Source organism: Camelus dromedarius, chromosome 23, assembly GCF_036321535.1.
Source record: "Camelus dromedarius isolate mCamDro1 chromosome 23, mCamDro1.pat, whole genome shotgun sequence".
NCBI classification, from domain to species: domain Eukaryota; kingdom Metazoa; phylum Chordata; class Mammalia; order Artiodactyla; family Camelidae; genus Camelus; species Camelus dromedarius.
Genome location: NC_087458.1, coordinates 18444997 through 18466920, shown reverse-complemented (window position 1 = coordinate 18466920; position 21924 = coordinate 18444997). Strand labels below are relative to the sequence as shown.

The 21924-nt window shown below is 42.9% G+C and overlaps 2 protein-coding genes across 16 annotated transcripts in view; both read right to left on the bottom strand.

The window, feature by feature from the left end:
• Positions 1 to 3645: 3645 nt before the first annotated feature.
• Positions 3646 to 6224, bottom strand: MYOCOS (myocilin opposite strand). The gene is made up of 2 exons (XM_031436773.2): positions 6130 to 6224; positions 3646 to 3796 (listed from the first exon to the last, which is right to left on the bottom strand). The coding sequence occupies exons 1-2, from the start codon at positions 6222 to 6224 to the stop codon at positions 3646 to 3648; spliced, it is 246 nt and encodes an 81-aa protein (XP_031292633.1).
• A 5087-nt stretch (positions 6225 to 11311) lies between these two features.
• PRRC2C (proline rich coiled-coil 2C) overlaps positions 11312 to 21924 on the bottom strand; it is an 85046-nt gene continuing 74433 nt past the window's right edge. For 7 of the 15 annotated variants that reach the window (XM_031435775.2, XM_031435772.2, XM_064477983.1 and 4 more), the window contains 7 exons: positions 19075 to 19306; positions 18724 to 18846; positions 17426 to 17644; positions 16922 to 17025; positions 16415 to 16541; positions 15309 to 15545; positions 11312 to 13244 (listed from right to left, as the gene is read on the bottom strand). In XM_031435775.2, the coding sequence (XP_031291635.2) occupies positions 12987 to 13244; positions 15309 to 15545; positions 16415 to 16541; positions 16922 to 17025; positions 17426 to 17644; positions 18724 to 18846; positions 19075 to 19306 (1300 nt within the window). In that variant the 3' untranslated portion in view covers positions 11312 to 12986. Of the gene's footprint in view, positions 13245 to 13684; positions 13738 to 15308; positions 15546 to 16414; positions 16542 to 16921; positions 17026 to 17425; positions 17645 to 18723; positions 18847 to 19074; positions 19307 to 21924 lie in introns of all 15 variants that reach the window. The other 8 variants (XM_064477982.1, XM_064477981.1, XM_064477986.1 and 5 more) reach the window with 6 other exon arrangements.

Genomic DNA, 21924 nt, shown 5'->3' with positions numbered 1-21924 from the left:
CTTTACCAGGTCCACCAGTTCAAAAGCTTATCTCATCCAGAAACACCTTCACAGACACACCCAGAAATAATGTTTAATCTGCACACCCCTTGGTCCAGTCAAGTTGACACATCAAATTAACCATCTCGGAGCCTCAATCTCTTAAGATTGAAGCGCCCCAGTGTTGGCATCACAATATCAGGTACACACACACACCGTGTGCGGAGAGAGCTGACGGCTACTCTAAACGTTTATTAAACTACACAGGCTTATAAAGCAAAGGAGAACAATATGGAAAATGTTTAACTATGGTATGACATTTTATGACTCCCTAGACGCACAGATTGTTTTAAGGTCAGGATCTTAAGATCCTTTGATATTTTTGATAGATTACGCTCGTCGTGGAGCTAGTGAGCCTTCCATCTTATCAGGGCGGAACATGATGGAAAATAGCTGCTTGACAACATTCTTTCTGACTCAGGCGGCTGTGCCTGTCTTAGGTTGCCCCCCTCTGGGGATCTTACCCGTCCTTGGCTAACCAGCCTTCTCACCTCTGAGTCTGCAGCCTTTTATAACTTGTTTCCCATTCCAGCCCAAGGCTCATTCCTTTGTTCGCACAATCGGGGGCTACAGCCCACGGCTCCCTTTAGGGTTTCTCCACTCATTCTTCTGGTGATCTCATCTAGCCTCATGGCTTTAAACCTCATCTCCAAGCTGATGACCTCCCCAAATTTACATCTCCAGCCCAGACTACCCCCGGACTCCAGACTCGTATATTCCTTTGACCACTTGACATCTTAATGTAAATGTCTATGAGGGCATATAAGCCAACAGAAGTGGAATTTCTGAATTTCCCTATCCCTCCCTCACTGGACACACCAAATCAACTCATCTTGAGGCTGATGGGAAGTCCAGCCCTCCCGCTGCTCAGGCCAAAAATCTTGGGGTCACCCTTTACTCCTTTCTTTCATAACTCCTCATCCAATCCACCAGAAACTTTTGTTGGTTCCACCTTCAAATACCTATATTCAGAATCCGACCACATTTCTCACCATCCCAGCTGCTACCTGCCCAAATGATCATCGTCTTTTTCCTAGATGACTGCAGTGGCCTCTGAAGTGATGCGGTTCCCTCCCCTCACACAGCCTCTTCTCACCCAGCAGCCAGAGCGCACTTCTCCTTTTCTGAAAACCTTCCACGCCTTCCTAGCTCATTCGCCTTCCTTGCAAAGCCCCACATGACCTCCCGCCTTCCCCTACCTGCTGGGACTTCACCTTCTTCTAATGGCCCCTGACTCACTCTACCCCAGCCATGCCCCACTGGCCTCCTTACCCTCCTTTGGATATACCAATCACACTGTTTTCTTAAGGCCTTTGCACTCACTCTTCCCTCTGCCCCTGATGCCCCCCACACCCAACTCCTTTGCTGTCTTCAAAGTCTACTCAAACATCACCACCTTTCTAATGTCGCCTACCCAGACCACCCTATTTACAGTTGCAGCTGACCTGCTGCTTCCTCCGCCTCCTGTAATCTTCCTTACCCTGTAACACTTCTTTTCCCTTACCCTGTAACACTTCTTTTCCCTTTATCATCTCCTGACCCATGCTAGAATTCATTGTTTTCAAATTGTATGTACTTTTTGTCAGTCTTCCCCAAACTAGACTGCAAACTCCATGCGGGGAAGGGGTTGATTACTTTGCTCAGTAACATGTCCCTAGAACAATGCCCAGCTCGCACAGTTGGAACTGAACATTTGTTTTGAACAAATGAATGCACAGAAAAAAACACCCTGGAACTTGCTAAGAAACATCTGGAAATAAAACGACCACAAGGCATCGTCCTTCCTGCCCTTTCTCATTCTTGATTCTATTCTTAACTGGCTGTGTGACCTTAGACAAGTCACTCACCCTCCGTTCCGGCACTAATAGAACCTTCTGACAGTCGTATTCTGTATCTACGTCATCCAACATGGGAGCCACCAGTCTCAGGTAGCTACTGAGCACTGCAAACGTGGCTACTGCGAGGAACAGAATTTTATATTTCGTTTAAGTTTGATGAATTTAAGTTTAAGTAGCCACAGGTGGCTAGTGGCTACCCTATTGGACAGTGCAGGTTTTTTCCTTATCTGTCTGAGGATGAGATTGTGTGTGGGTTGAGCCCCCCGCTGGCAGTGACAGGCGCTCCAGGCATGCTCCCCCTGCCCCCCGCTGCTGTCACCGACAAGTAAGGACCCTGACTTCCGCATCCACAGCACAGCCCGCTGACTCTGCGGGCAGGCGGACTTGAGCGCTCTTAGAAAGGCAGGCTTGGAGAGAGAACGACCACACCATGAGGACTCTATGAAGAAGTGAATGCAGTAAAAGATGGCTCTGTTGCAAGGCAGGCCACCCCGAAATGTGCCTGAATGGCAAATGGATTATCTTGAATTAAAGTTACTTAAAAAACAACCCATGCAAGAGGCACACTCTGACCCTCCTTTCTGTCTCTCTGAGAGCAGGAAGTCAATCTCTCATGTGAAAGACGACCTCCCTCCACCTGGAGGCAGAAGGACTCCCTTCATGGCCGGAGACAAGGCATCCAGGCCAAGAAGCCTGTATAAACAAACCTTGTTACTTTTTTCTTTTACTACCCTAAGCCCAAACTCTGTTTAGATTGTTTATTAACTGAGCACCCAAAACCTAAGTTTCTTTGTCCTGTCAATTCCTCACAAATGTATTGTTTGTCTAAAAAGCAGAAAAGTTGCCTGCTTTGGCCACTTCTTAGGTCCTATTTCCATGAGACCTCTGTGTGCATGAATTAAAAGCTGTTTCTTTTTCTCCTGTTAATCTGTCTTGTGTCAGTTTTATTGTTAGTCCAAGCCACGAGAATTCAAGAGGGGTAGAGGGGGAAATTTACCCCTCCCTGACAGCACCTAAGGACATTTCCCAGATGTGGATTTGAATGATCACATTTTTGATGCTTTCAAACTCTTTGGAAGAGCCCCGGGCGGGGGGCAGAGGCGGTCCTTGAAGGTGCTTTGGGGAATCCTGACCTGAGGATGGGAGCTGCATACTTCTCCTCCCTAACTAGGTCACTCTGCTCTTGGCTGCTTTTCAGGTTGTTTCTTCTGTTACAGAGTTTGAAATTCACTTAAATCTCCAAGAAGCAAACTTTGAAAATGTAGTTCATAAATGTAGATGCAGCCGGTCACCAGGACAAGAGGTGGGAGACAGCCCAGTCACCCCACTCCAAAAGGCCATAAACTGTTGTGTTGCAGGCGGAGTTTTGAAAACCCCAACACCGCAGGGTTCTCTGGAGCTCAGTTCTCTTAAAGTCACAGAGGCCTGGATTTTCCACTCTTCTGGATTTCGTAACAAGCATTGAGGCCTGATAATTTTTTTTTTAATTCAAATACGTCTGACTACCGTAAGTGTTCCACAGCGTGGCATAAATTACAGACCAAAATACAGACATTGATCAGAGACTTGGCTTGAGAAACCAAAGATTCTTCTAAGTGCATTAGTAAGGATTAACCAGGCTCCACAGTGATAGTAGGAGGCGAAAAATAGGAAAGGAAAAACAGATTTTTCCAAGACAGTCTTCAAAGACAATCCGAGGACTTGATGGAAACTGTTTTCTGGAGTTTTCTGTCAAAGTCCACTTCAAGATGACAGATGTTTCCAGTGCTTAGGAGATGCTGGGGTCCTCAGCCGGAGAGGGAGGAGGGGCTGGGGGTACTTCGGGGCTGGCTGCACTAGGAGGAGGGGGGACGGGTTCCGGGTCCACATCTGAGAGTATCTCCCTGGCCTCATCACTTGTTGGGGTTAATATCTCTTCTCTGGGAGGAAAGGCACACGGACATCATTTAAATAAAGATGGGACTTTTTTTAAAAGAAGAAGAAAAAAGAACCCTCAGATCCCAGCACGTACAGAGAACACATTGGAGGACATCCTGATTCATCTACACACATTTACAGAGCTCTCAGCTGGCAAAAATGTTTAGGTACATTCTATTTACACTTTAATTGTGTGTCAGCTCTTCTCAGAGAGAACTTAACCGTCCCCACTGGTCCCGATGGGGCTGGGGTCCACCCCTGCCAGCCAGCTCTCTGTGCTTTCAGCCCAGGGCAGGCTCTCTCTCAAGGTTCTATTTGCAGCCCAGCTCTTCTCTGGCCGGTTCAGCCTAGGCTCACTTCACCTCTCCCTTCTGCCTAGTCTCCACCCCGCCCAGCCTAATCTCCTCCCCTCCTGCTGGAACGCATTAGGCATCTCCATCCTATTCAGCGCTGGGCAAGGCCCAGGACTAGCCTGTCAAGTGATTACAGATTCAGATTTAACTGTTCCCTGAACACCTGCTGTGTTTCAGGGACTCAGAATTAACTAGAAACTAATTACATTCAGATTCTCAACCACAGGTCACAGTCAGCTTTGCAGCTGAGGAAATGGAGAAAGAAGGTGATTTACCCAGGACTTGTGGCCAGTAAAGTACAGAACTGGAATCAAAACTCAGATCTCCTGATCACAAGTTCACTGCCACATCTCCCAGTCAGAGCAGATCCCTAATTTTGCTAAGGGGGTGGTGGGAGGGTAATGAGGATGGGGTAACAGAGAGGGAGGCTAGGAGAGGCCCCAAAATTGTGGGATCTCTTCCTTCTTGAGTGGATGTTAGAGCATACAGGCACCATTTTCACAGTGTAACCGGTGGTATCAATTTGCCATGTAGCCCTCAGTAAAGGTTTAACCCCTCCACACCTATGTTGACTAGGAAATTGTACATCATTTTTTTTTTTATCAGTTCACTAGTATCTTACATCCCAATAAACTCTAAGGTCTCAAGAATCATTGTGAACAATACTGGATGGAGGTCCCTCTTTCAAATCAATTTTTATTTTTTGGCCACCTTATCAGGTTTAATAAAATCATTATTTTTAAACTCATTTTATACCCACAGAACTCAAACCAAAAGCATCAGCTCTGCCCACTGTTGTTCTTTACGAATATTTTCACTGTTAGAATTATTTCAACCCAGGTTTCTTGGCAGAAATCCGTCAGGTCACCGGTCTCTACTGAGGGTCACCTTCGTTTCATAAGACTAGACAATAACTTATGAAGTCCACTTAACCACACCGACAAGCTGCAGCATGCTGGAGTTTGCTGCGAGTGAGTGAAGCAGCCCCCGCTGACTTCCCCCAGCTTTGTAGCTCCTGTCCTTCCACCAGGAAAGCCTCAGAATCTACATGCGGCCTCCTGACACACAGGGAAGGAGCAGACATCAATTTCAATAAAGCTCAGTTTTAATATGAATCGGAGTCCTGATGTTTTTCACGCCTTTATATATGGGACGCCTTGGGCACCCGGCTGGATCTGGGGACCTCAGACCAGGGAGAGGATCGGACAGCCCACAGTGGCCATTGCCGGCTTCCCAAATTTAGAAAATGAAAATACAGGGTGCTCGGTTACATTTAAACTTCAGATAAACGACTAATTTTTTTTTTTTACTATATCATAAGTATTGCACAGACGTACTAAAGCCCAGAACACATCTAATAGTCAAGTTTAACTAGACATCCTGTGTTTTATCCACTGACCCTACCATCAGGGGAAGGTGTCAGGCAGTGGATCCGTTTGAGAACACCTATGTGCAGCACAGGCAGCTAGCCACTCCCAGGCAGGCAAACCCTCCCCTCAGGGCCGGACGATCTGTTAAGGCCTCCTCCTTCTAAGGGCGCACTAGCACAGTCCTGGGCACCAGGCATGTGGTGGTGAAGGAGAGAAACAGGCCTTGCCATCAGGGAGCCTACAGCCTCACTGGGAACCAGGACAAGCTTCAGGGAGTCCATGCTGTCCGCAGACTATGCAAAGTCATGCATTTTATATCCTGGGTGGGGTCACACCGTAACTTCCACCTGATTATCAAAGTGATCCCCACACCCCAATTAAGAGCCACGGATCTGAAGTTCATCCCAGCATCCTGATCATTACCTACTGAAGGACCACGTGACAAAGGTCTGTTTCCCACAGTAAGTGATGAAGTGTTTTCTTATCCACAGATCTGCCTTGCAGAAACAGACAAAAACATTGACATAAACCCGTGTCTGAGGCAGTTTCAGGTTCTTGGTGAGGATCAGCATTTATGCACCATTCCCACCCCTCCAGAGAGCGCGGGAGTACCTGGTGGTCATGGTGATTCTGCGCCTGGTCACCTCGGAGGCCAGGTCTCCATAGCGGAAGTTCATGCTGGTGCTTATGGGGCCTTTCTCAGCCATGGCCTTGCACTCAAGATTTAAAGTCACTGCACCTGTGAATCTAAACACATGCACCAGCAAACAGGCTTCAGGGCTCGGAACTGCTCAGCTCGGGTCCAGCATGGTACGGTTTGCAGAGGACTTTCACCGCCGTGTTCTCAGTGCGTCCTCCCTACAGCCCCCCCACACCATCCCCACGCTCCCCCAGCCCCACCCCGTCGTCATGAGGCAGGTATTTTCTCATTCAAATCCCTGCTATGGGGGAGGATCACGGTCCTCCCCGCCCGTTAGATAGAACAGGTAGTGTTACCCTAGGCTTGTGATACAGAAACCAAGGGCAGCTACGGTTCCCCCCAGGAACAGCTGAGGAAACGGAGGTCCAGAGAGGTGAGCTGTCTCTCCCCACGGTGCACAGCTGGGCCGTGTCCCGTGCTGCTAAGGAGTGCCGCCCCTTCGGAGCCCTTCCAGCACAGGGCTGTTTGCTGTCACCGACACACGCAGAGCTCTCTTCCTGGGCTCTTGCCTTTTAAAGAACAGGAAAGGGACAGGGGCAAAGCTGGGGTTGACGAGGTCCTTGCTCCGATAGGCACCTGGCAGAGACACTGCAGGCTTGATGCTGATGAGAGAAACAGCAGCAGTGGGAGCAGACACCGTGGGAGGTCCTTTCCCTGTATCTGATAAGCCCAGTGACACTGCAGGGGAAGTTATCATGATCCCCATGGAACCAACAGGGAAACTGAGCAGCAATTAGGCAGCTTCCCCAGCGGGCACAGAGCTAGCAAATGAACCTAGGTCTGTCCGGCTTCAAAGGTGCCACCACAGAGCCCGGTCACCCTCCAGGCTGCCTCGGTGCCGAGCCTTTGGCAAAGGAGTAAGAGATGCATCTCTGTCCCTGGACACTTGACCACACTCGAGAAGTGACACGGCCGTTCTCAGTATGTGAACTACAATGGCCTGAGCTCACCCGGCTGATCTGGCTGGAAAGGTTTGTTCTTAGGAAGAAGCCCAACTCACCTTTTGATCCCAGATCAGCTCAGGTGGTGACCCTTTCCACACCTCAGCTCATGGCCTCCAAAGAAATGCCCTTATGATGACTCTATACCCACACATCAGTTACAACTCCTGCTCCGAGCAGGAAAAGGCCAAAACCACCATCACCACCACTGACACCACCTGCCTCCCCCTTTTTATCCTCCTGCACTCAATCTCTCTCAGGAGCTCGAGTTAATGGATTGATTTGAGCCCTGTGAAGGTAGCAGCTGCCACAGATTTTCCCTGCAGAAGTGAGCTGGATGAGAAATCCCCAAAGACGTTGCAGGGAGGAGATGGGTCTTGAATGCAGAGCAGGGGAAGGGACCTCGGCCCCAGGGGCAATGAGGAAGCACCAACGCAGAGGCTGGAAAGCATGGCATCTTGACCTGTTATCTACTGACCACATCTTAAAAGCTCATTCAAGAGGGGAGGGCGTATCTCAGTGGTAGAGGGCATGCTTAGCATGCACGAGGTCCTGGGTTCAATCCCCAGTACCCTCTGTTAAAAATAAGCAAATAAACCTCATTTCCTCCCCCCACCAAAAAAACCAAATAAAAATAAAAACTCTTTCATGTTCCATCCTTCCTCCCAGCACCATCATAATCACCGATCCCACTCCTTCCCGATCGCTCACTTCTGCTGAGGTGGCAGGTGCTTTGGCTTTGAAATGAAAGGTGTTGATTGATTTCATGATTCTCCCTTTTGAGCTGGGTGACCTTGGGCAAGTAATTTAGCTTCTAGGAGCCTCGGTTTTCCTACCTGTTAGAGAGGAGTAGTACTCTCATTCTCGTAGGGCAGCAGTGAGGATTGAGAAACTATTTGCAAAAGTCCCTAATTTTACCCCTCCTCCCCTTTTTAGCATTTTTAAATGTTTAAATATATGCATTTAGCCCAGAAATGAATATGAACATGTGTATCCTCCCCCTCATATAATACAATGAATGTAAGCCTTTTCCTTATGAACCCAATTATATATTTTTTGAAAGTGGGGGCCTTATTTTTCCCCTTTCTCCTCTCCCAGGGCTTGGCAGAGTGAGTTCCTAGTAGGAGCCCAATAATTACTTAAATCAAATCAGAATCTGTAATAGCATTGTGTTCCCATCTGTTTCCTTCAGCCTTATTATGGTTACTAAAGTCTAATATAAACAAATTTTCTGTCTTGAGTTTGAATACAGGTCAATTACTGAATGTAAATTCAGAAGGGATGCAGTGACTACTGACGTCTTAAGATGGTGTTTTGTGTTTGTTGCTGTTTGGGCCCAATGACTTTGGATGGAGAACAGTCTGAGCTTTTACCTAAGAACCCCTGGGTATGCAGTGACTACTGACGTCTTAAGATGGTCTGTTTTGTGTTTGTTGCTGTTTGGGCCCAATGACTTTGGATGGAGAACAGTCTGAGCTTTTACCTAAGAACCCCTGGGTATGCAGTGACTACTGACGTCTTAAGATGGTCTGTTTTGTGTTTGTTGCTGTTTGGGCCCAATGACTTTGGATGGAGAACAGTCTGAGCTTTTACCTAAGAACCCCTGGGTAGTTTGTAGTCATCAGATACATCTGAACTGATTAACAGCAATACAATCCAGGAAAAAATCACTGCCTCCTACACTGGTCATCCTTTACGATGTGATTATCTCAAACGTGTGTCTGAATCCTGACATCCAGACATGAAGTTTACACTTCAGAGCGGTAAGAAGAGACCCTGGTAAACCAGCAGCTCGGCAGTAAGAGAGTCTGTGTCTCTTTACGTGAACAATAATGAAACCACAGAGGGAGTTAGCCGCTGCTTGTGAGATAACACGTGAAAAAGCTGGGGTTCAAAACGTGGTCTACCTGGTACCTAAGTTCACAAATTTAACAGCTACAATTTTCCACTCACAAAACAAAATAAAACTAGAACGGGGGGAAGATATAGCTCAGTGGTAGAGCGCATGCTTAGGATGCACAAGGTCCTGGGTTCAACGCCTAGTACCTCCTTTAAAAAAAAAGTTAAAAAAGAAGTAAAATGAGAAACAGTAGGAAAACATACCACTGATACTATTACTAATTTTGCAATAGGGGCACAGAACCTCCTCTGTTGGGCTTAGTTGCATGGGATGGAGACCAAGGACATCTCAGGTGACGGGGGAGCGTTGTGAGGATATGCAGGGGTGCTCTTGGGAGAACAGGATGGGCGCCGCACTGGGCCTCACAGGAAGCCCTGAACTGACAGCCAAAGAGGAGGCTCCTCTAGGGACTGTTATCTTGCCATTCCTACAACAACAAAGGTTCACGGCTCTCGCACTCTACATTGAATGTTATTCAAATGTCCTCAATCTCTGCAAGATGGGCAAGCCGGGTGTAACTTTTACAGGCATGTCCGCACAGCTGAGACAAGACAGCAGCAGACTCGGCTTTACGCCTCAGGGTGTGAAGCACAGAGGAAGGAAAAGCGCAAGGAAACGTTTTCTTTTGACGACGTAGGAGAAACAACGTGCAAACGCTAGGATGATCAGTGTAACTTTTAAGACATCATTGCCTAATTCTTTTGTTTCATTTCCCAAGAAGAAATTTTATAGCTGAAATTTCTTAAAAGCATCTAAAATAGGATCAGATTAAGATGCTTTTCAAAAATAGGTCCACTGTGGTTAAGTGCAGATTATGGCTAGGAAAGAGACTGGAAAGGGAATGTGGAAACAGTACATACGCTAAGCTATGAAATACGCTGCGATGGCAGCGTGAAGAATCACTGAGGATGTGTCACATGAGACAGGCCTCATACAGCTAGGTTCTGAGAGTCTACTTTCAGCTTTAAAGCCTGATATATTCCAAACCTACTTTCTACATCTTACCTCTACCCAATAGTATGTTGGAGCTTAACTGTCTGTAACATGTACTGTGAAAACAAGTAAATTAAATGTCTTTTCAAATTATACCCACCTCTCATTCCCCAACTGTACAGCCCTAATCACTCTTCCATCATAAAACAATTTAGAAAAAACAAAAACACACCTTCTTCCCCGCTGCTGGAAGCGTTTAAGGGGCAGAGAATGTTCACGTTATGTGACCAAACCTATTGCCATCCACTAACTGCAGCATCTGCTGGGTTGTGCCAGAAGCCGGAGAAGCGAGACACAACGTATATGACCCACCCTGTGGAGAAGCACTTGTATACACATCTTACTCTGCTCTGTCTTTGCTGCCATCTTTCCCTCTGTAGATCCTCACTAGCAAAGGGCCTAAGGGACTGGTGGTCTCAACACAACACAACCGAGCAGCACACACCCCGCAGCTTGTAGATGAGGACAGTGCCAGGCCATACAGGCGGTCAGCCTGTGTCGGCCCCAGAATTCAGGAGGATTGAACTTAAAGACTAGAGTGTGAAAGACAGTGGTGATGGAAGTGAGTTAGAAAGAAGGCAACGTGTGAAGCAGTGACTATGGCTCTTTGGTACACCTTTGTGTCCCCAACCTTTCTCCATCACAACTTAAGAGTACATTTTGAGGAAAACCTGAGACTGAAAAGCTTCGACGGCAAGGGTTTATTAGTACTTGAATATTTTAAATGTGTTTAAGTATCAAACACAGTTTCTATGAGTAAAGAGGGCACACGGGTTGTTAGTGACCGAATTACTAGTTTTCCTAAAGCTGTGTCTGGATTCTGGATGCAGGATTTTAGCCAACTGAAATTCCTCAGTACTTCACCAACTGAATAAATGATAAAACAAATTCTCCTACAGGCGGCTTGTATGGGTGATAATAGCAATGAACGTGCTAGCAAAAGCATGAAAAATACAAACCTAAGTACTGAGATCTATTTTGGGTCCTCCAATTTCTGGCCAGAGGAATGGTGAGACTGCTTTCTACATTCAGCACTCTGCATCGTCAAGAGAGGCTTGTCTCCTCCTCTCCTCGACAGACTGTTTTCCATGTGATCACAGCCACCCCGAGAACAGGGGCCGTGACTGTTACCCTCTACGACGACCTTTACCTTGATGGAACAAGCTTTACAGCCCTTGCATGATGTAGTCTTGATCACATTTTTGGTATGTGACAAACCTTCTTGCTTCAAATTTTAGGAATGGATAAGAAGTTCCAAGATTCATTATTTAGAGAATACTTTATTAGTTTCTGTAATCAAACCCGTGTAGATAAGACCTTACATATATTTAATACAGTGCGTTACCCCTGTACAAATGGAAAAAAGTATGTTGAACGTTTCTAGACCAATATGGCTGTTAATTTCTGTACAATGCCAACCCAACACAGTACAACTGGGATACTTTTTCCAAAGTTGACAGCACAGCTAAAGTTTCCAAAAATTCAAATTATATATATATATATGTATATATATATATATAGATTTATTTATTTTATTTATATAAAAAGACCAATAGCAGTATGTTATGCGTCAATAGCAGCACAGCCTTTCCAGGTTCTGCAGTCATCTGAACAAAATTACAGAGACATCCAGCACACGCCATCAAAAAAAAGTAAAAAAACAAAACCCCAGAAAACAGCTAAGTTCTGTTACTGTCGTGGTACCTGGCACCATTTTTTTTTTTTAATTAGCTTCTCAATCATCATCTGGAAAGAAAACATTCTAGAATAACATCATTAAAAACAGCTCTGATAAAGCACGGTCACTACTACGTATCATAAAGCAGGTACAAGGTATCTTACATTCACAGAGGTATGATACAGGACTGTCCTACATCTATAATACTAGAGGATATAATTAAAAAGGCATTATTCGAGACTTGATTCTACTGTTCCAGCAGAGGGCCCAAAGGATGGTTACGACACAGCTCTGGCACAGAGATGCACCTTCTTAGACAGGATTTCCTTTAGTGGCACAGTTCTAGGTACTCACTGCTCTTCATGAACATCAGCTAAAAACCGTTTGAAAAACAACAACAACAACAAAAAAAACCCCACTGGATTCATACAAAGATGACTGAGTAGAGGCAAGCAAGACTCATCCTAACTAGTATTTTACCAGCTCCGTCATGTCTGAATGGTAAGAGCTCCATGGAAGAAAGGAGATGCCGAGCATCACTTCAAAGCTTCAGGCCACAATCCAAACACAGCATCATTTCAAATAGAAGCCGTAGCCAAACACTGCCCACTTGGATATGTTCAAGGATGCCGACATCAGTATTTCATCATCTGCTCACTTGTCCAGGAAGAAGGGAAGATCAGTTACTGTACTTTGATTGTGTTCAACTCAATCATCATGTTACAAAAATAGCAAGCTGCCATAATAAAAAATAAGGCTCCTCTATCCAGCACCAAATATCTTCTGTTCTTCACCACCAAGCCTATAAATGCTATAACCACATCCAAAGAACATAAGGGAGCAAAGACACCGCATCTGATGTCTTAGCTAGGACCATCACATTGTTCAGGCTGAGATATTCTTCTGCAGTGTTACTTCCCTCGTATTTCTTGTGTTTTATCTAACGTAAGAATTTTAGTTCTAAATTATATGCGCTCAAGAAATATGTGCACATATCTGTATATAAATTCTGACTGAAGGTGTATGGCCGTCAGCAGAGTGCGTGTTACACAGTAGGTGCAAGCTGGCAAAGCCTCGTTTTCCCGGTGCAGCAGCTGTGTGTCAGTGTAAATTGCTCCTGTGTCCCTCGTGCACCTCCGAGCTCTGGACAGGGTAACGCCAGAGACCAATTTACCCCTTTGGCTGCCGGCATTATCTGACTTCATTCTCCCTCTTTCCCCCTCCCCTCCCCCAGCCCCCTGCAATGAACCACAGCCTTTAAGATTTTGTTTCTTCGGTTTTGATCGCCTGAGGTTTGATTGGTCCAGTTCTAACAGGTTTGGTGGCCATGGTGGGTGCGGGGGGTGGCTTTTCTTCCACTTTTTCTTGACAGACACCAGGAGGGTCAGTCAGTGTTTCAGGAGGTTTACTTGAATCACTGTCCGCTTTCTGGGCTTTGCCTCCTATCTGTTTGCTCTGTTGCTGTTCAGAGAAGAACCGTTGCGTGGACTGAAGAACCTCTGCTCTCTGCTTTGCCTTAAAAAAATGAGAAAACAACAACTGAAAATGCTGCAGCATCACCAAATCCTGTTAATCAAGCTCATTCAAATTCTCTTACCAATCACAAATCAGCTTTCCCCATGTTGGTTTGGCCCCAAAGTACCTTATTGACCTTTCGGCTTTTAATGGATAGATTTCTTCCTATCTTTGAAAACATTCCATGTGATTTTTTTTTTAATTGAAAAGAATAGGACCACCTCCCACCACCTTGTCAGAGTTTGCCCTTTTATAAAATAATAAAACAGAAATTGTTGTTGGTCTGTATCTTTTCTGGAACAAAGCTTATTGACATTGAATTTCATTTAGGGAGCCTACTTGCAAATCTGAAAACATATATGTAATACTTTAAGAACTTCTAGTTATCAATATGTGGTCTACAATAAAATGAAAAGGAAGCACTTATATTGTGGCATTACCAACACCTAGGACCAAATGTCTTGTGGCTGAGTCCTCTTCCCACAGCTCTCTTCTGCAGGGGAAGAGCATCAGAAATTAGTAACTACAACTTCACTTGATCACTAAGTTCTGATAGCTCCTACCACATTCTGAGCTGGTAAAATAATTCCCTAGTTTTATTGACTCTGCCCCCAAAGAACATACTTACGTTAATCTGTAAATTATACCACTGTTACATACACAATTAACACTGCAGTGTCTACGCCCCTAGTACATAACAAAGCTCTTCATGTTCTACAGGTAACCTGTGCTAATCAAAGATCTGAAGCAATTTTTAAGAAATCTGTACCCTTCCCCATCCTATTATTAAGCTCTAATGTTATTTCCAACATGGGGATGTATGAAAATCAAGTGCCAAGAAGGCAGGAGAGTTGGAAACCACAGCCAAATGGTTTGCAAAGATTTCTGCACATGCTAGTATTTTTAATAGTTATGAATGGATGGAAATTCTAGGCACAGAGCCTTAATCAAAGTGGGTAACATTTAACAAGAGATTCACTGCAGGGTAGTCTATAAATTTGATTACTCAGGATCAGAAACAAGGGCTATCAACCCAGAAGGAAACTTTGGTCAGTCAGGCGAACTCTCTAACAGGACTATCATAAACAGGTTTCTAATTCAGAGGAAAGCATTACTATGGACATTTCCCACTTGGAAGCAGCAAGCTTTTCCTTCTTCTAGTCTGATCTGATATACATAGTGACAAAACTGGCAAAATCACCAAGATCTCTAAAGTCAAGTCTAAGTAAATACAGAAACAGAAATAAACTGATTCAGCTAGCTGTACAGGCAGACAGGTAAGATTCGTGCTCTAAAAACTGTCCCCACACAGACTCCTAAAGGCACCCATCTGCATTAGCAAACCTCATGTTTATCAGTGCCTTTTATCACGAAGGATCCCAAAGTGCTTTTTTGAGTTCTTCATCTATAACTGCACACTCTGCTGTGGAATACGGCCACCTCAGGTGACAGGCAAAAAAAAAGGGGGGGGGGGGTGGTGGCAGTGGTGGTGGTGATGGCATGAAAACAGTCTGAGAAGAAAAATATACTTGGATGACTCATGAGGGGAGAAAAATCAAGAAGGGTAACATGTCTTACCCAGTCCAGAGTTTTCACATAACCATGATTGATATTTTGGGATGGGAGGATGGGGGTGGGGTGAGGGAGGGAGAAAAACAAACAAAACAAAACAAAACAAAAAAAAAAGGGAAGAAAATGGGGAAGCCTATAATAACCTGTTACTTATTTGTTCTTCCGAAAACAAAAAAATGTAGCATCTAAGCTCAAATCTCCCTCAAATATTTATTTCATGAGCAATTCACTTGGCCACAGAATTAAAAATTTTAACTTGTTTACTGACTATAGTTGCAAAAAAACCAAAACAAAAACAAAAACAAGTGGAGGGAATAGGGAGGAACAAAAACTAAAAAAGGTGTGTGGGGGGAGGAATGAATAAAAGTAGTTAGTTTGGTTAAGTCGGCTAAGACAATGAATGCCTGGATATGCAGTTATGGGTCCAGAGGCATCTTAAGACATGGTTCAGAGACAGATTCTTGCTCTGTTGGCTGTTAACACTGTACTAACCTTCATGTCTTGTTCAGCCTTCAACGCAGCCTGGGCCTGATTACCTCTGACTCCAGATAGTGATCCACAAGGACCCCTGGCTACATGTGGCAAACGAGCATGGCTCATGAGGCCTGTGGTCAGCGGAGGAGGCATCTGACTGGCCAGTGCCATTGGTGGCCTCTGAACAGGCGCTGGGAAGGTGTTAGTATGTGGGGCTCTTACCAATGGAGGGACCAGGTTAGGCTGAGAGAGAATCTGAGTGAAAAAAACAAGACATACAACATTGAACTGTTAAAGAAAAAAAAATCTGCCAACTAGACTGGGTTGGCTTATCCCAGAGTAAATCTGTGCCCATCCTGCCAGTGAAGGGACATGTAGGGGTCTGTGCCATTCTACTACAAGGACCAAGAACAAACTGGCCATGCTTGGAGAATCTAACAGAAAAATGAGACAAAGCATGCTATGGCACTTCAGCTGGTTCTAGTACCCCAGCCACAAATTCTGAAGGGGGGACAGAAAGACTATTAATTAGGGTCTCTTTTTAAAAAGATGTAATTGCAGAAAAGGCACATACCTATACCAAACACAATCTGAAGATAAATGAAAATAATACTAATTCAACAAGTCTGTGAGAGCTCATCAGCTTTAGTTAGTCCTTCCATGTGATCAGCAAATGGAAGAGACGCCAACATTTTTACACATATATTAGAACATCTTTTTGAATTCCCACCTCAACCACACAGTTATCTTTTAAAAAGAAAAACAAAAAACAACTTTAAACCTAGAAAACATTAAGCACTGGGACCCTTCTCTGAAAAGTCAACTTCTTCAAAAAGATAAAAGGATCAGGACTGAAATAAATTATCAGAGCTGTGTGGGGAATCTTTTGACTATATTTCTATTGTCTGCTTTAGAACTATATGATTACTACTTGTGCCTAGCTAAAAACTGTAGAGAATATATTTGAATGTCATACATATACTGTTAAATAAGAAATTTCTTCTCATTAAAAACTGTGCTTCTAAACTGGTTATAATATGGCAATATTATAAAGTCAGAGAATTAGCCAGATTAGCAATCACTTGCAAGTAAATAATACTCATTTCTCACTTATATCTGCCCACCTGGGGTGCAAACTGTGTAGGAAATGGTTGTGTCATTCTCACAGTGGCAGGGGCTGACTGGAACTGCTTCTGATAGACAATGCTGTTCATTTTGCTGGACTGGCTGTTCGGACTTGTGGAAGTAGCCCTTGGAAAGAAGCCATCACTGGTCAGTACAGTAATGCCACATAAATGATGCTGTTAGATTTTTAGAGACACTGCTTTTGATAGACCCATCATACTTGGTTGATGAAAGTTTACCAAGGTGAGTTACCAAACATGGTAGTGGAGAGACACGGGAGGTGCAGACGTGAGAAAGCATACCAGCTAGTTTTGCCCTAGGTTAAAATTTTCTTAAGATAGAGTATAACAAATACATTCTTAGTAACTGAGTAGTTTAAAATCTTGGATAAAACTGTCAGAATGTCTTGTGCTTACTACAAGACAGGAGACATATTAAGTATCTAATAAACAAATGGTGCTCAACTATTTGGAAATTCTACAAGCAACTTTAAATGCCCATTTTACCGGAAGGGACTAGATGTTGGTGTGGTGCTTCTACCGCTGATTGGAGGTGTGCCTGGTTTTATGTCAATGCCACTTCCAAACGCTTTTAGTTCCATTTCAGACATCTGAGAAAAAGCATAAAATAAACTTAACATTTCTGTAATTCCATAAACTAAAGTGCTGTGTTTAGTAGTCTATACATGGTACCTTTATCTGGCAAAGGGAAAAGAACCTTAAGTACAAAAATTCTATTATTAGGTTTCAAATATGGAATTATCAGAGCCAAATTTGTGGCTGAAAAGTCTAAGAGACTGTGTAAATCTACTTCCTAAAAATATATGAATTCTTTATTAGGTATATAGGTTATTAGGTAAAACCCACATTAAAAGTGAGCAGATAAAACATAAGTACACTGAGCTTTGACATTTCCTACAGGGTGGTAAAAACATGCATTTTATTTTATGCATATATTTAAACCATGACCTTAAATTCTCAAAGAAACTCCATGAATTTCTCCGTGCTTACTTTCCCTGTGGTCGCGATCATGCTGTGCTGCGCTCCAGCAGGGATCAGCCCTCTGAAAGGCTGGCTTACTTGCGCAGGACGACTCAGGCTCTGGGCCGGTGCTTGAGGGGTCGTATGCTGTAACGGGGGCTGAAGAGTCTGAGGCAGAGCAATTAAAGGCTGCCCCGTAGATCCAAAATTAGGCAGGGACAGCTGGGATGCTGGTAAAGGTACTGTAACCTAGCAAAGAAGCAAACAGAAGCTGCAGCAGTTTGCTTAGACCTGTTGCATTTATGTCCCTATAACTATAGACATGACTCTTCCAATACTGTTGAGTAAGGTTTTAAAAAGAATACTTCAATCTATTAAACTATTTCATATATATACTTTTTTGCTTAGTGACTATCTCCATTCTTTTATTAAAGCTGCAATAATAAAACAGAGTAGCTGTGAAGAAACTATATAAGTGAAATAATTATGACTATCTTTGAACTAACCCACAGTTCATGTCAAACAACCACAAAATACAGTCAAATCAAGAGGATACAAGTAGAAGTAGTTACAACTTCCCAAATAGACATTTTTATGCCATTTCAGGTCTGGTCAAAATGAGCTTTGACAAGAAAAATGAACTTTCTTTTCAGTTTTCATACAAACAGTAGTTAATCTGAATGTCAATAAGGTGATATATTTTGAACTGTCCCCGCCTAAAACAGCCCCCAAAAACAGTTGTGAGGAAATGACTAATGGCGTGTCTCTCCTCTAGCCCTTCACCACCTTTCAAAGAGGAAGCTAATGACATTGCTGGAGGGGACAGTTTTATAAAAACACATTTTTTTCACTGAACATAATTACACTGATATGCTGAAGAAACGTGTTTGTCATTTATACTCTGTCAGATTCTGCCACAAAGTCCTACATGTTATATTAACCAGTATGGTGGTCTTTAGTCTTCCTTCACTTCTAGCACAAATGGGTAAAGCATTCACCACACTTACGTGTAACTGTATATCCTGGACAATGGTTTTCAAACTTTTACATTTGTGGAATCTTTGTAAAAATAAGTGATTACATGGAAACCCATTTTAAAAAGAGGTAAAAAGCATAATTGATTGAAGTGCGGGTAAGGAGAGGGGTGCTGGAGGAATGAAGCACATCCCACTGCCAGTGGGCCCGTGGAATTCCTAAGGACACCTCAGAGAAAAGTCTGAAACCACTGCACCACCTCCCCATCCTGGTTCTACTTAAACTCTCAAACAACAAAAGCAGCAGCAACAGTGACAACGACAATAATAGTAAAGAAAACTGAGGAAATTTACCATGCCATAGTTTACCTGCTGGAGAGCACTCGGTGACTGGGCAGTGTTATAAAAATTTGTCTGACCAGGCTGTTGAACTTGTCCAGAATAAAGATTTGAAGCCTGGGTAAGATTTGCTCTAGCCTAGAAAAAAATTTATAAGAAAACAGCAATGAGATTGAAAAAAATTTCCAATTCAGATATCAAGGTTATGGCTTCAAAGCAATCTCTAAGAATTTTATTATTAGATAGAAATGAAGATTTGTTTTTTTCAATCTGTCTTTTAACAATTTTTCTTTAAAAATTCCTTTCCTTAAATAATCTGTTGCATAGGAGTACAGTGACAATGCATGACTCTGGTCCCTGCTGTACCTGGAGAAGATGTGTATCAATGAGCTGGGAACCTCCGAGTCCTGACGCCTGGCCCAGCTGATGTTCATACAATATAGGAATAGGCTGAGTATTTGAAGTTTGTTGAAAGGCAAGACCCGACTGTGCCTTGGCAAGTTCCTGGTGTTGGACAGCTGGAAAGTTATGGATGGCAGTACCAGAAAGGACCACAGATGGCTGGGATAGACTGCTTTGCATAAAAGCTGGCTGAGATCTATATAAGTGTTAAAGAGAAAAGGCTTGTGTTAGAAGTTAATTCTATCTGGAATTCTATCTGGAATCTTAAGAATGAGTGTGTACTCTAATTGGCATAATTAAAGAGGTAGGGAATACAGACTGTGTCTAAGGCACTAGTTTCAAGATTTAGAGCCCTGTATACAACGAAGCTCCACATGTAAAAGTTCTGGGAAATGGGAGGGCATAGCTCAGCAGCAGAGTGCATGCCTAGCATGCACGAGGTCCTCGGTTCAATGCCCAGTACCTCCACTAAAAACAAACAAACCAACCCAATCTCCCCTCAAAAATCTTTTAAAAAGTTTGGGAAAACGCTTGCTCTTCCTGAGAAAATGGTGAGATTTCCTTCTCTTTAACAATGAGAAAAATTCTCTTTCCATGTGTCCACTAGCAAACTCAGAACCAAATATGCTGTTTTTGTCTTTGGTACTGACATTCTATTCAAATTTATAGCACCAATAGCTCTGACTTTTATTATCTGTATCTCATTACTTCCCTTTATATATCTATCTATCTCCCTCCTATAAGAGGTCTTCAAGACCTCTATGGAATGAAGCAGAGTAACAGTACACAACAGGATTACCCACAATTTTTTTGCTGTTGTTTTGTTAACTGAGGTATACTGGACTTATTACATTAGTTTCAGGTGTACAACATAATGATTTGGAATTCATATGTATGCAAAATGATCACAACAATGACTAGTTAACACCTGTTACCACACATACTTATGAAATTTTTCTTCTGATAAGAACTTCAAGATCTACTCCCTTAGCAATGTTCAAATATGCAACACAGCATTATGGTCAGAGTTTAAACCTCCAGTTATAAAATAAATAAGCCACAGAATGTACAGCTTAGTGACTATAGTTAGTAACACTGTATTGCATATTTTAAAAGTATTCTCTCTTTTTAAAATAAATACTGGAATCTAACCTTGGACTGTCCTATTATTTCTGGGTGGAGGCCTCCAATTTTTACTTTAAAAAATGCTAAGATACAAACTAAATCAAAGTAGTGGATTAAAGATAATATACTCAAGTAACACTAATGTTTTGTTAAAACTGACACATGCAGCAGAAACAAAACCCATTAAGCAGGAGTGCTTGCTAGTCTAGGGCCACAAGTTTACCTTTACAATGTCTACTTATAATTTGCTTCAAATATAAAATGGGAAGAATACGTAAGTATACTGTTATTAAGTACCCTGTCCTGGCAGAAATGAATTCAGGGACTCCCTGTTAACAAATACCATGCCAATTACATTCAGAACAAGAAACAGCATGTGGTAGGAATACAATTACTTTCAAAGTCTAAACTGGTGCCTTCCAAGTAGCCATTTGCCACAACTACATACACAACTTACATTATATTTTTACTGAACAAATTTGATCTTTAAAAGTACATCTTCCAAGGCAACTGTTAAAATGAGGATTACAAATACAGAATGTCAGCGTACTACTTACTATCCATCTCCCATGGTTATGGAAGACTAATCACTGAATTCTTTTTAACAGAGCTGAAAATCAGCTGCGAACTTTTCAACGTTTCAAACCGCCAGTACCAATCAAAAGGAGATTGGTTTGAGACAATCTATTCTACTGTTTCTAAATCTAGTGCAATTTTAAAGCTTAATTTTACTACAAATTTCAAGAGATTCCCAAATTTAACAACATGGGAGACTGCTTCTAATTCTAGTTGGACTAAACAGCTTTACTTGTTCAGAGAATTTCTTGGAATAACCAAGCTAAATCACAGACTGATACCAGAAAATGAAACATACTATACAAATAATTATACAGATGTACTAAATTCTACTGAAGAATCTTTAATAAAAAAAAAGTGAGAGCCACATTTATTAAGTTTATTAATAATAATTCTCATCTTTTGAGAAAGTTTGATTAGCTGAACCTAGCTTCTGTTAGGAGTATAACAGGTAATCTGAAAGAAATGAGCTGTATCAATTGATGCCAAGTTTAATCTATAAAGTACGGAAATTCTACCTGACTTCAAAAACAAGTTTCTAAAAGCAAGTGCATAATTTTGCAACATCCTTTACATAAATGTCCTGAGAGGAGTTTTTCTTTTTGATGGTTTAGGGCCATTATCCTGGGTATTGATGACAGGTATACCATGATGATGACCAAGCTGTGCCTGGATCAGGGTTATCTTTTGACTCTTACTCTACCCTCCCACTCTCATTAAGCCGGAGATAAGAGACACATGGGGTTAAATCCAGACTCTGCCACTTATACGTAGTGTAACATGAGGTAAAAAAGAACCCAACCCCTTCAAATGTCAAGTAGGGATGACTCAATCTAACGTACATGATTTTGTCAGGACTAAATTAAAATAAGTTCGTGCATGTAAAGGGCTGAATAGCTATCATATACAAAGAAAGTTCAGTAAAGATCAGTTTTCATTACTTGCTTAATTGCAAAGAAAATTTACAGTTAATCTTTCAGTATAACGGTTTCTTCTGCACCACACAGCATACTCATCACCATTATTACTACCACTAGTCCTGTTCTCTGTCTGACACTCTACTTCTCTTTCATTATGCTCCACCCTTGCCTCCGCCTCCTTAGGCACTGTTGT

What these genes read in the sequence shown, in the direction of transcription:
- MYOCOS (XM_031436773.2), bottom strand. Translation starts at nt 6,224, where the DNA reads ATGGCTGAGAAAGGCCCCATAAGCACCAGCATGAACTTCCGCTATGGA. An exon ending in AGAATCACCATGACCACCAG is followed by an intron (nt 3,797 to 6,129) that starts GTACTCCCGCGC and finishes CTTTCCTCCCAG; the next exon opens with AGAAGAGATATTAACCCCAA.